This window comes from Rattus norvegicus, chromosome 3, assembly GCF_036323735.1.
Source record: "Rattus norvegicus strain BN/NHsdMcwi chromosome 3, GRCr8, whole genome shotgun sequence".
Lineage (NCBI taxonomy): Eukaryota > Metazoa > Chordata > Mammalia > Rodentia > Muridae > Rattus > Rattus norvegicus.
The window spans coordinates 152,326,967-152,341,906 of NC_086021.1; the positions used below are offsets into that span (position 1 = coordinate 152,326,967).

Below are 14,940 nucleotides of genomic sequence, written 5' to 3' on the forward strand. Positions count from 1 at the left end.
CAGGCAGTCAGAACTATGTTCTCCAGTTCCCACTCCATCCAAAGAAAGGAGTAAAGCCTAAAAGTGACAGAAACTAGAACTACCCCCACCCACCTTTTTTGACAAAAGGAATAAAAGACTCATTTATGTTTGCTTATTTGAGACAGGATCTCTCAACATCATCCTGGCTGTCCTGGAACTTGATACATAGACCAGGATGGTCTCAAATTCAGAGATTCTCCTTCTTCTGTCTCCCAAGTGCTGGGATTAAAGGTGTGTATCACTAAGGCTAGCCCATACTCAGTAATTTTTAGGTTCATATTTGTGGTGGTTTGAATGTGCTTGGCTATAGGGAGTGGTACTGTTAGGAGGTATAGTCTTGGAGGAAGGAAATGTGTCACTGTGGGGTGGGCTTCGAAGCTCTGCCCAGGTCAAGATGCTGATCTCTCAGCTCCTCCTGCACCTGTCTGCCTGGACACTGCCATGCTCCCTCCTTGATGATAATGGACGAAACCTCTGAACCTGTAAGGCAGCCCCAACTAAAGGTTGTCCTTTATAGGGTTGCCTTGGTCGTGGTGTCTGTTCATAGCAATGAAAACTATAACTAGGACAATATTCCTTCCTAGAAACCACAGGAAGTTGATGAAAATGGTGCCGTCTATATGTCTGTATTCCTCTGTATCGCTGATATCTCAGGCTGAGCAAGCCAACTGTAGATTAATAGGACATCACTGATAAACCAAGCTGGGCCATGCAGGGCCATGACTGAGGCTTAGCTTCTACCTTTTGCCCAATGAAACATTGCTTTATTTTCCATTCTGGGCATGGAAATGGTAGTATAAGTAAAGAGCCACTTCTAATCTATCTAGTAAGACCACATTTGAGGCTAGAAAGATGATTTAGTAGTTAGAGAGAACATGCCACTCTGTCAGAGGATCCCGGCTCAATTCCCAGCACCCATTTGGTAGTTTGCAATTGTCTGTAACTGTAACTCCAGTTCTAGAGGATCTGACACTTTCTTCTTAGGACACAAGACACACAAATAGCACACAGAAATACACGCAGACAAAACACCCATATACATAAATCATAAAATTAAAAACAATAAGAGCACATTTGTACTTCATGCTGTAGGACCTGCAGATCCAGAGTGAGTAGTCCAGCGTACACACAGGGCCGGCTGCTAAGAGACAGTGAGTAGTCCAGCATACACACAGGGCTGGCTGCTAACAGACAGTGAGTAGTCCAGCGTACACACAGGGCCGGCTGCTAAGAGACAGTGAGTAGTCCAGCGTACACACAGGGCCGGCTGCTAACAGACAGTGAGTAGTCCAGCATACACACAGGGCCAGTTGCTAACAGACAGTGAGTAGTCCAGCATACACACAGGGCCAGCTGCTAAGAGACAGTGAGTAGTCCAGCATACACACAGGGCCAGCTGCTAACAGACAGTGAGTAGTCCAGCATACACACAGGGCCAGTTGCTAACAGACAGTGAGTAGTCCAGCATACACACAGGGCCAGCTGCTAACAGACAGTGAGTAGTCCAGCATACACACAGGGCCAGCTGCTAACAGACAGTGAGTAGTCCAGTATACACACAGGGCCAGCTGCTAACAGACAGTGAGTAGTCCAGCATACACACAGGGCCGGCTGCTAACAGACAGTGAGTAGTCCAGCATACACACAGGGCCGGCTGCTAACAGACAGTGAGTAGTCCAGCATACACACAGGGCCGGCTGCTAACAGACAGTGAGTAGTCCAGCGTACACACAGGGCTGGCTGCTAACAGACAGTGAGTAGTCCAGCGTACACACAGGGCCGGCTGCTAAGAGACAGTGAGTAGTCCAGCGTATACACAGGGCCGGCTGCTAACAGACAGTGAGTAGTCCAGCATACACACAGGGCCGGTTGCTAACAGACAGTGAGTAGTCCAGCATACACACAGGGCCAGCTGCTAACAGACAGTGAGTAGTCCAGCATACACACAGGGACAGCTGCTAACAGCTTGTTTGTTTGAGCTACCCTTTAACACAGGCATCTCTAGATGGCTCTCTGGGGAGGATGTAAACTATATCACCGAGGGTATATGAACCGTTACTATAGTGACAATAGTGAGGGAAGAATATGGGGATTGGGGAGAAACTCCAACACCATGAACCTCAGAGGCAAGGCTGCCACCTGACCAGAGACAACCTTTGCAATGACTTGTGTCTTTCCTCAGATTCCTTGTTAAGTGTGCCAGCTGGGGATGGAATGGGAAAAGCAGACTGTGCAATGGTAGTTCCCTGGCTTCCCAGATTGCCATATCTCTAAATAAAGAATAGTTTCATGACTCAGTTCCTGCCTCTGGTCCCTGGCTCCAGTACTCCTAGTTAAAGAAGGAATTCTTTTATCGTGAAGAGAAAAAAGGGTTGTTTCTTGAGAATTTCTGACACTGTTATGTAGAGTCTTGGTTCCTGGTCCTTATTCACGAGTATGTAATGTGATAATAATAGTAAAAGTGGCAGTTCTGTGACTAGATGCAGACACTGGTCTACACCTTATGTCTGATTGTATAGCCTGTTGTCTAAGATTCCAGAGTCCTGTTGCTTTAACAGCATCCTCACGGGTCTGTAGTGGGTTTGGGATGGTCAATGTCAAGTGAATATGAAGGAATGCTCAGCATAGGGTCAGTCTACACCTCAAGTTCCTGTCTCTCTGGCCTTTCTATTAGGTGTTGACTCTAATTCTACATTATACCCCACTTATGCAATACCAGTGATCCTGGCATTTAGGTATCAAATAGTTACTGAATCAATGAATAACAGATCCAATTAATAACCAAATACATGGTACTGCCACATATTCCATATGTAATATTAAATATATGGACAACAAAAACATTTTTCTAAGGATAATTTTCTCTCAAAGATGGTTAATTTAGTTAACTGTATTTGCCCAGCTGAACCCTGTTAAACTCAGGAGTACTTTGTTATCCAAGAACAGAACTTTTTTTCTCTATAGAAAGGGTTCCTATCAGTCCATAACATGGGGAACTGAGGAAGGTCACATCAGCCCATAGCACAGGGAGCTGAGGAAGGAATATTTCTACGTTCATTAACGTAGTGTCTGTGCAATCAGAGACAGGCTCTTTGGGATAATCCAAAAGGCACAATTCTTTGAAAACTTTTGCTTCAGATCTTACATTTCGATTATCCTAATATTATTTTTTCTTTTTAAACAGAAAGATTTCTTTTTATTTTATGTGTGTAAGTTTTTCTATATGTATGTATGTGTGCCATGTGCATGCCTTGTGCCAGAGGATGTCAGAAGAGGGCACTGGATTCCCTGCAACTGAAATCACGGATGGTTGTGAGCCACCATGTGGGTCTTGACACTGAAACCGGGTTGTCTGCAGGAGCAGTAAATGCTCCCAACTACTGAGCCACTAAATTAAATTTTGACAGAGCTTTTGCCAATGTGGGGTTCTAAACACAAAGTCTTCACATTTTTTCATTGAGAATTGTGGAGGTTTGAATATGCTTGGGCTAGGGAGTGGCACTATCAGGAGGTGTGGCCTTGTTGGAGGAAGTGTGTCATTGTGGGGGTGGACGTTGAGACCCTCCTCCTAGCAGTCTTCTCCTGTTTGCATTTGGAACAAGATGTAGAACTCTCATCTACAGCACCATGCTTGCCTGCACACAGCCATGCTTCCCACTATGATGACAATGGACTGAATGAACCTTAGACCAGGTAAGCCAGCCCCAATTAAATGCTGTCCTTTATAAGAGTTGTCTTGGTCATGTGTCTCTCTCTCATCAGCAATGGAAACCCTAAGACAAAGATTAAAGTTCAAGTTTTTTAACGTTACTTTAAGGAAATAAAAACTGTCTTACCCTATCCTATCAATGTTGCTAAACAAAGACATGAAGCTATCATATTGAACACGCGCTGCTACTTTCTGCCATTTCTATAAACACTATCATTTGAACACCTAAATCTTCATAAGCCATTCGGATGCAATTGTGTCTTTAAAAACACTCAACTTTGGGGCCCTGGAGACACGGTTTAGCAGTTAAGAGTTGCTTTTGCAGAAGACCAGGTTTGATTCTCAGCATGCACACGGTGGCTCCCAGTTATCTGTACCTCCAATTCCAGGACACTCAATGATCTCTTCTGAAATTCATGGTCATCAGACATGCATATGGTACACATGCATGCAGGCAAGACACTCATATATGTAAAATAAAATAAATACATCTAATTTTTTTAGATTTTTATATAGTTCCTGAACAGTTCTGTTGACAGATGAAAACCAGAAATGGACGAATCATGTCATTGGCAGTTAACATAATTGATTTAAATATGTTACTTTTGATAAGAAGTCCAGAAAAGAAAGGAAAGGATTGGAGGAGGAAAGAAGAAAGGATAGCCTCAAACTCATAATCCTCCTGCTTCAGCTTTCCAAGCACTGGGATTATAGAAGTGTGACACCACATTCAGAGTTTCATGTGTCCCATGGTGGCTTCAGATTGAGAATGACCTTAAACTTCAGACCATCCTGCCTCCACCTCCTAATGCTTATGGGTGTGTGCCAGTCCACAGTTTATGGGTGCTAAAACTCAAACTCAGAGCCCCAGGAATAAGCACACAGTTTATCAGATGAGCTATCTCTAGCCTAACCTTAAATCTTTTCATGAGACATTTTCTTGATTCTGTTGGAACGTTCACTCCAAGAAGATTCCATAAATACCATCATTTTCTTCTGTTATGGTTTCCTAACCTCACTATCCTTTTCTCAGCTGCCACGGGAAATGACAGTGCAATTTCATGATGACAAAATGATAAAAATCTGAGCTCACATCACCAGACAGCTACAAATACAAGATTCCCCCAATTTATAACTGATTTGATTTGGGAATAATATGTGGATGTTCTAGTCAATTTTGCCAGTCTCATTAGCCTTTTTCCACAGTTAATTCTGAAAACTCAGCTATGTAGCAGGGATAATTTTTTTAAACCTACACGGGTTTTCCTTTAGGCGGCAATGAAGTAAGTGCACAGCTATCAAACCTGCTCCTAATGCATGAAGGCTCTGGAGAATGGACGAGTGCACACACATAGGAGGTGAGTTATGCAATTTAGTTCCAGTCTTAGCCTTCGGTCTGGGGCTAAGAGCACAGAACAGAACCCACGCCAAATGGGAGGCAAAGGGCAGTATTTTTGGCAGGAGGTGAAGAGAACCAGAAAACTAAAGCTGAATGCAAGCGCTCTTTTTGTCCTTCCTTTTCTTGAACTGTTTAAGGCAGAGGTTATAACATCCTTACAAGGTATGCAATGTATAGGTGCAGAATATATGTACCTATACTTGGAAAGAAGACGTCAGGGGATCTGACCTATCTAATGGCATTCATTCATTACTACTTTAATATGCCTAACAAAAAACACCATGCAAATACTAGGATCTGAATCACATGTGGAGGCATTTAATACATTTTAATTAATAAGAATAATTTATATAGTGGGGTGGAGGGATAGCTCTGAAGTAAAAAGCACTGACTGGGGGCTGGAGAGATGGCTCAGTGGTTAAGAGCACTGACTGCTCTTCCAGAGGTCCTGAGTTCAAATCCCAGCAACCACATGGTGGCTCACAACCATCTGTAGTGGGATCTGATTCCCTCTTCTGGCATGTCTGAAAACAGCTACAGTGTACTCACAATAAATAAATCTTTAAAAAAAAAAAAAAAAAAGCACTGACTGCTCTTCCAGGGGCCTGGGTTCAGCACCCACAAGGCAGCTACCAACTATCTTTAATTCCAGACCTAGGGGATCCATCGCCTTGTTCTGGCTTCTGCAGGCACTGCACGTATATGCTGCACATGCATTTAGCAAATACTCAACACATAAACAATAAAATCTAACAAAAATTTTAAATGTTTTGTGCACGGCATGATGTATATGCAAATCTCTATGCATGGCCTCCTTTACTTGTCCTTTCTGGATGGTAAGAACACAACATTTAGTCTCTTGGAAAGTTTCAAAGATACAGTGAATAATGGCAATCAATAACACAGGTGAGAAGAATTAACTGGTCATTGTGACGTATAAAAGAGATCTTGACTGTATCTTCAGAAGCATAGTGTACCTTTCACCAACTTCTCCCTAAGCCATCACCTGTCATTGTGAGTGAGTGTTTTTTTTTTTTTAATGATGTCTTCACATCATGCATGTAAATGAGATCATTCAGTATCTGACACCGTGCCTGGCTTATTTCACATTGAACATAATGTCTCTGTTACAGGTGAAAGGAGTTCCTTCCTTTTAAAGGCTGAATGGTATTCTACTCAGTATGCATGCCATGTTTTCTTTTCTTTTTTTTTTTTTTATTTGGGGGGAAGCACCCTCTCAGAGGCAAGGGGCAGGAGGAATGGGGTAAGGAACTGTACGAGACGGTACTGAAGAGGCGGACAACGACTGGAATGCAAATAAAAAAGAAATTGATAAGAAAAGAGATAAAAGAAGATAAACAGGTAAAAATGCAATATATAGGATATATGTCCTATCTTTTTAAGGTATAGCAAAATAAAATAACAATGACCTACTCTATATATATTAGAATGACTATAATTCAAAAGACTGTTAGCACTAAATACTAATGAGAATTAGTAACATGATCCCTCATTCAAGGATACAAAATATATAAAACAAAAATACAGAACATAGCTTGGCAGTTTCTTGTAAACCTGAATAGATTCTTAGTATATGATCTAAGTACTGCTTTTGGTGTTTATCCAAAGGAGTTGAAAATATGTGCTCTGTGGATTCAGCTTGACTGACTGCTGCCATTTTGACTTGTAGCTGCCATGACTGCCCCTAGTTATTCCCGATTAGTTTTCCAACAAACCATATAAACTTTTAGAGCAGGATATTGAGCATTATAACGAAGACTGCTGGTACAGAGGGGTGCCTCTTTCATTATTATTAGCTTACAATGCGCTGTGTACCTACACTCAAACTAAGATATTATTTTTGCTCTAATCCGAATATATGCCTCCTAGTCTGAAATGTGGGAACTCAACCAGTCTTATTTTTTTTATTACTTTTTTTTATTAACTTAAGTATTTCTTTTTTTTTTTTTTTTTTTTTTTTTTTTGGTTCTTTCTTTTTTTCGGAGCTGGGGACCGAACCCAGGGCCTTGCGCTTCCTAGGCAAGTGCTCTACCACTGAGCTAAATCCCCAACCCAACTTAAGTATTTCTTATTTACATTTCGAGTGTTATTCCCTTTCCCGGTTTCAGAGCAAACACCCCCCTAATCCCTCCCCCTCCCCTTCGTTATGGGTGTTCCCCTTCCCATCCTCCCCCCATTGCCGCCCTCCCCCCAACAATCACTGAATCACTGGGGGTTCAGTCTTAGCAGGACCAAGGGCTTCCCCTTCCACTGTGATCTTACTAGGATATATCATTGCTACCTATGAGGTCAGAGTCCAGGGTCAGTCCATGTATAGTCTTTAGGTAGTGGCTTAGTCCCTGGAAGCTCTGGTTGCTTGGCATTGTTGTTCATATGGTGTCTCGAGCCCCTTCAAGTTCTTCCAGTCCTTTCTCTGATTCCTTCAACGGGGCTCCTATTCTCAGTTCAGTGGTTTGCTGCTGGCATTCGCCTCTGTATTTGCTGTATTCTGGCTGTGTCTCTCAGGAGAGAGCTACATCCAGCTCCTGTCGGCTTGCACTTCTTTGCTTCATCCATCTTATCTAGTTTGGTGGCTGTATATGTATGGGCCACATGTGGGGCAGGCTCTGAATGGGTGTTCCTTCTGTGTCTGTTTTAATCTTTGCCTCTCTATTCCCTGCCAAGGATATTCTTGCTCCCCTTTTAAAGAAGGAGTGAAGCATTCACATTTTGATCATCCGTCTTGAGTTTCATGTGTTCTAGGCATCTAGAGTAATTCAAGCCTTTGGGCTAATATCCATTTATCAATGAGTGCATACCATGTGTGTTTTTCTGTGATTGGGTTACCTCACTCAGGATGATATTTTCCAGTTCCAACCATTTGTCTATGAATTTCATAAAGGCATTGTTTTTGATAGCTGAGTAATATTCCATTGTGTAGATGTACCACATTTTCTGTATCCATTCCTCTGTTGAAGGGCATCTGGGTTCTTTCCAGCTTCTGGCTATTATAAATAAGGCTGCTATGAACATAGTGGAGCACATGTCTCTTTTATGTGTTGGGGCATCTTTTGGGTATATGCCCAAGAGAGGTATAGCTGGATCCTCAGGCAGTTCAATGTCCAATTTTCTGAGGATCCTCCAGACTGATTTCCAGAATGGTTGTACCAGTCTGCAATCCCACCAACAATGGAGGAGTGTTCCTCTTTCTCCACATCCTCGCCAGCATCTGTTGTCCCCTGAGTTTTTGATCTTAGCCATTCTTACTGGTGTGAGGTGAAATCTCAGGGTTGTTTTGATTTGCATTTCCCTTATGACTAAAGATGTTGAACATTTCTTTAGGTGTTTCTCAGCCATTCGGCATTCCTCAGCTGTGAATTCTTTGTTTAGCTCTGAACCCCATTTTTTAATAGGGTTATTTGTCTCCCTGCGGTCTAACTTCTTGAGTTCTTTGTATATTTTGGATATAAGGCCTCTATCTGTTGTAGGATTGGTAAAGATCTTTTCCCAATCTGTTGGTTGCTGTTTTGTTCTAACCACAGTGTCCTTTGCCTTACAGAAGCTTTGCAGTTTTATGACATCCCATTTGTCTATTCTTGATTTTAGAGCATAAGCCATTGGTGTTCTGTTCAGGAAATTTTCTCCAGTGCCCATGTGTTCCAGATGCTTCCCTAGTTTTTCTTCTATTAGTTTGAGTGTGTCTGGTTTGATGCCATGTTTTCTTTGTCTGTTCCTCTCCTAATGAGGTGGGTTGATGTTGTATAGTGGCTACTGTGAACTGCAGTGATCAGGGATGCAGCTACCTCTCTGACATAGTGGTGTTTTCTTTGGGCGTGTATGTGCGCTGTTCTGATTGATTGCTAGGCGGTGCATCAGGAGGCGCACAGGCCCGGCTCTGTCCCTGTAGGTTAAGATTGCTTGACCATTCCGAGGTCCTGTCACTCCATGTGAACTTCAGGAATCTTTTCACCATTTTATAAAAAATCAAAGTCATTGAAATTTTGACTGTATTTTCCTGAATCTGTAGACTGCTTTGGAAACTGCTTTTTAATTCTTCTGATGCCTGAGCACGGGATAGCCTTCCACTTATTCCAGTCTTAAGTTTCATTTTCTTTCTCTTTCATTTTCTGAGACAGTCTTGCTGTGCAGCCAAGGCTGCCATGGGCTTGAGGCTTGGTACCGTGCTCAGACTCTCTATTTCTTTTATTGCTGCTTTAAACGTTTTTTTATGTCTAATTATTTACTACCACTTCTTCAAAACTTACTAGAACATTAAAACAAAACAAAAAAAAAACAAAAACAAAAGCAAACAAACAGGAAACCCAGCAGTGCATGTATGTGCACACATCCTAAATAGAAAATGTGAAGGAAAAAAAAAAGGCCAGGCATAGTGACACACACCTTTAATCCCACTTAGTCAGGAAGCTGAGGCACACAGGTCTTTGTGAGTTTGGTCAACAGAGTGAGTTTCAGGCCAGCCAGGGTTATATAATGAGACCCTGTCTTAAAAAAATTTTTTTTTAAACCAGTGAGCAAATAAGTAAAAAGAAATTTGAAAAAAAGAGGATCAAATTAAAACCAAGGCAAAGAGAATAAAATAATAAAAAGCAAAATAAAAACTGGGATGTAAAATGTGAAGACTTAAAAAGACCCCAAAGTTCACACATCTCTGGCCTGCTGGGAGGATGGGACAAGGGCACCCATACTATCAAGATAAGAGAAGCGTCTACCCACAGACCTCTGAGGAGTAAAAGGTGACGCCATAAGATATCATGTATGACTGTTGGAAAGGAGTGATTAAATGTATGAGACACCTGTCTAGGTGGAAAACATGAAACTGAAGGCAGAAAGAAATGAAAAGGCATCCCATGTTCAGGTATCAGAATTACCACAGATTAACACGTCTGCAGTGGAGGTCAGGATGATTTTTTGGGCGTCAACTCTCTCCTACTGTCAAGTCCATGGAATTCAGGTTGACAAGTTTCTGTAGCAAGTAGTTTCATCTGCTGGGTCATCTTGCGGCCCTATTTTGTGTTCTTTCTCCTCTCACTGTATGTCTACTCCTCCACTAACATCAACTGCTGGGGGCCGTGCAGGGGGAAGACAGGGCAGCTTTAGAACTCCTGGAACGTGGTCTATTGGTTAACACAACTGAGATGGGTGTGCCTCAGGGAGGCAGAGCCAGAGGACCCCGTGTCCTGAGGACTTCATGCTCTTAAGGAGTTTCTGTCTGCTTGTTGCCCTCCCAGTCAACTCATCCCTCATAATGTGTTGTGTTGTGTGGAAACTCTAAGGGGGTTTCCAGCCCCTCTCTGTAAGGTATCGTTGGCATTTACAATGATAAAGACCGATCTTTTCCAAGTATTATTACTGCTTAGAGCAGATTAATGAGTCAACAACCACCCTCGACAGAACTTAGAGATGTGCTGGTTTTTTATCCACACTCTTTGTAACCGTTCACTTGAAGAAAAACAGGATGAAATCACATTGTACTTTTTATATTGACTTAAATATTTTTCTGGAATATATAAGCTATAGGAGAAAAAATAAAGTTGTTGGAGCTTCCTGGAGCCTTTCTTGGTAGCCTTCAGCTACCAAGGGTGTGTGTGTGTGTGTGTGTGTGTGTGTGTGTGTGTGTGTGAGTGTGTGTGTGTGTGTGAGTGTGTGTGTGTGTGTGAGTGTGTGTGTGTGTGTGTGTGTGTGTGTGTTTGTGTTCATTTTCACCCTTTTCACTGGATAAGTAAGTTTTGCTCTCAGAGAAAAGTCTGCTGAGTGATTACACCAACTTCAGGCTTCATCAGTATACCTGACCTGTCAAAGCTACTTTCAGCAAACAAAACTTAGAGGCCACCAAAAATAGGACACTCACATGTAGTCCACCTACCTCTTGTGTTGGAGGCAGGGTCCCCTCACAGGTGACACAGTACCTCAGATGAGCAGGATTCCCAGTGCCACAGGTGCGACAGATCACCCTCTCCTTGACAACAGGGAATTATAAAGAGAATGAGCAATGGCAGGGTGGATATGCTCCACAGTCTTGGTGGTCAACTACTGGTGCTACAGCCCGTCAGGAGTGCTACACTGGTCTGGGGAATATTGAAAACATTACCATTGTCTGGCACTATGCCAGACAACTGAACACAGCTTTAAAAGAGACAGAACTGCAAGTAAACAAATGGAAAGTAGTATTCATTTGGTGTGAGGAAGACAACTTGAAATTTTACAACGATTATGTTCCCAGCTCCAGCATGGGAAAACCAACAGTCAACAGGTTCTCTACTTCATAGCTACAGTGTAAAGAGAAAGACTTGAGACCAGCAGAAGCTTGGTCTGTGGATTTATAGGTCTGTTGGGTCCCAAGACTTTATGCTAACTAGGAATTTAGGTTTGTTCTGTAGGTTCTAATTTACAAAGAATTTGAAGAAGTGACTGTCAGAAGAAAATATTAATGCAGCTTCCCAAGTTAATTCACAAGATAAGATGCAACATAGAGATGATAAAACTAGATAGAGCTAGAAATGAGGAGGGAGGAGACGGGGGTGGGAAGCTGTATCTGTTAATAAGATTAGTGCAGGGCTGGAGAGATGGCTCAGTGGTTAAGAGCACTGACTGCTCTTCCTGAGGTTTTGAGTTTAAATCCCAGCAACTACATGGTGGCTCATAACCATCTATAATAGGATCTGATGCTCTCTTCTGGTGTGTGTGAAAATAGCTACAGTGTACCCACATACATTAAAAAAAAAGATTAGTACAATTAAGGAGAAACCTCATGTTTTGCAGTTTGCCTTGGAACATTGGAAAATGTATACAGGGTAAGACCCCACCCATGGAAGGCTGCAGTTGCAAAATGCAAATTGATTGGCATGAACTGCACAACTGCTTATGTCAGTGCTCTGCAGGTTCAGCCACCAAGGCAACTGTGGCAGTAGGGCCAGAGTTTATTTGGAGATGGCAGCAGACTTAGTATCATCACTCTCAAGGGACTTGTCTTGCAGCCATAAAAGATGCAACTTGGGGCTGGGGATTTAGCTCAGTGGTAGAGCGCTTACCTAGGAAGCGCAAGGCCCTGGGTTCGGTCCCCAGCTTCGGAAAAAAGAACCAAAAAAAAAAAAAAAAAAAAAAGATGCAACTTGTTTGGGGGAATATGCATAGGCTTCTCCCTCACAGATTCTACTGGCAGTCATGTATCTGGGCTAGTCTGCCTTTCTAACATCAGAATGAGTTTGTCTACAACACATTAGTTTCTATCACTAGTCCACTGCATCGGCTGAAGACAGACATAATTATCCAAACATTACTTTCTGCATATCTCATTCACATTTCCAGAGAATCACACTCCCTTACCTTCAAGTAGAGGCTGGCCTGTGGCCGCAGCTGTGGAGCAAGAGGAGCTTCACACACCACACAGATGGGGGTGTTCATGGGAACCATACTGCCACACTCTGCACACAGGCCCATCTGCTCAAAGGAAAAGGTCAGGTTTGCTGTGGGAAGCTAAGGCTGACAGGACTTAGCTCCCGTGGCTGGATTTGCTTTTGTAAACAGTTGAATTAATTTCCTTTCCTATTACTTTATTCCTAGTATTTATTTATTTATTTATTTATTTATTTATTTATTTATTTATTTATTTATTTTTAGTGTAAGAATCTGTTTACTCTAGAATGTGAACCATAAGCCAAAGGTAAGCAACAGACTGAGGCCTCCCAGGAAATGCCCATCTGCACAAGAGCACAGGTTCTTCCAGGCTACTCTCCTGCTTCTGCTTGTACTCTGGGTGGGGGCTCCTCCAGCACAGGACAGGATGAGAACAGCAGCACTGCTGCGGCTGCCACTATAGGAGTTGGCCGTATTGGAAACGTTGTTAAGATGACCTGGGATCTCATATACATACAGTCACCAAACAGGACAATATTGCTGATGCCAAGAATGCATGCTGACAGGAGCCTGATACAGCTGTCTCCTGAGAGGCTCTGCCAGAGCCTGACAAACACAGAGGTGGAAGCTCGAAGTCAACCATTGAACTGAGAACAGGTTCCCCATTGGAGGAGTTAGAGAAAGGATTGAAAGAGCTGGAGGGGTTACAACCCCATAAGAACAACAACACTAACTAACCAGAGCTCCCAGGGACTAAACAACTACCCAAAGAGTACACCTGGGCAGGCCCATGGCTCCAGCTGCATATGTAGCAGAGGGTGGCCTTGTTGGGCACCAATGGAAGGAGAAGCCCTTGGTCCTGCAAAGGCTAGACCCATCCCCAGTGTAAGGGAATGTCCCAGGTGGGGAGGCGGGAAGGGGTGGGTAGTTGGGTGAGTGAACACCCTCATAGAAGTAGGGGGTTGGGGGGTGGGACGGGGGGGGGTTTGTGGACAGGAAACCAGGAAAGGGGATAACATTTGAAATGTAAATAAAAAATATCCAATAAAATATTTATTAATTAATTAAGTGCCCAAGGAATGTTGTTTGTTTTTATTATGTCATGAGTAGATTCTTTTGCTTTTATTATGATTTCTATTTTAACTTTTGAAAAAAGTGTGTGTGTGTGTGTGTGTGTGTGTGTGTGTGTGTGTGTGTGTGTGTTGGGGATAGAGAGCATTGGGAGTGATGTAGGTGTAATGCTCATGTATGAAGTTCTCAAACATATTAAAATGTGTGTGTGTACGTGTGTGTGTGCAGGTGCACATGTATGTACAGGTTTGTATGTGTGGAGGTCAGAAGATAACTTTAGGTTTCATCATCAGGAATGCTGTCTGTCTCCTCTGAGATGGGGTTTCTTGTTGGCCTGCAGCTCACCAATTATGCTAGGCCTGGAGCCTCCTGGCTAGGCAGGGAGCTAGTTGTTGAGGACTGAACCCAGGTCTTGTGCTTGCAAGTCAAGCAGCACTTCACTGAATGGATGCTCTGCCCACCCGATGCCCAGAATGTTAACAGGTAATTTGACTGCAGTGTCTCAGTACATTCTCAGCGCCCAAGTATCCACACATCTGTACTCGAGTGTGTAGGTAAAAGAAAGCTCAATATGAGCAGAAGCTTAGGCAACCTTGAGGACTGTCTCAAGGTTTATATTCTGTCCAGTCCACACAGTTATCTCAGTGAAGCCTTACTAGCTCAAGGTACTTGAAAACAGTTTCAGGCAAATCTTCTCCCATTAAAACAGTGAGATTTTAGTCTGTTTTTCAGTGTGTCTTCTCCAAGGCCACACAGAGGAAATCCTTGGCAAGATATCAATGTGTTCAAAATTCTTTCAATGAGGGTTTTCTGCTTGTGGCTCATGTGACAGGCCCTTGTCACAGATACGTATACAGGTCACATAAAACAGAAATAAGTGTTTTCAGACATTCTGCAGCTTACCTGAGCCCCTTCTGGGGGCGGAAGACGATAGCCAAAAATGGGTGGGACAGGAGCACCACATTCTTGACAGAAGCGAGCAAAAGGATCAGATGGACGGGAAGCCAGACAGTGGGCACACCTACAATGAAACAGGTTTCCATTACTCCATAATTGCCTACACTAATAATCATATATATCCAATGAATGGTGAAGGGTGCGTTAGCTCTTGGCCCTCCTAGGACTACTGCTGGTGAAAGGTTTGTTGGGGGGACAGTGTTATCAGTGATGTACTTTCGGAGCAGTAGCCCATGCTTATGCAAGCAAACCTAATTAAAGCACACAAGCATGCATGCATGTACACACACATGACATCAAAGAGGGAAATTCTAGAAAATGTGTGTGTGTAAAAGATTATATAATTAATTATGAAGGAAATATAGATTAAGAGTGCATGCTGATTTATTACATACATTACATATGGGAT

General features: G+C 42.7%; 1 protein-coding gene across 1 annotated transcript in view; it reads right to left on the reverse strand.

Annotated features, from left to right (window-relative positions):
- Dzank1 (double zinc ribbon and ankyrin repeat domains 1) overlaps nt 1-14,940 on the reverse strand; it is a 52,321-nt gene that overhangs the window by 17,739 nt on the left and 19,642 nt on the right. Inside the window, exons 8-10 of the mRNA NM_001427722.1 lie at nt 14,478-14,595; nt 12,474-12,587; nt 11,014-11,106 (exon numbers count right to left, since the gene is read on the reverse strand). Coding sequence (NP_001414651.1) covers nt 11,014-11,106; nt 12,474-12,587; nt 14,478-14,595 — 325 coding nt within the window. The remainder of the gene's footprint in view (nt 1-11,013; nt 11,107-12,473; nt 12,588-14,477; nt 14,596-14,940) is intronic.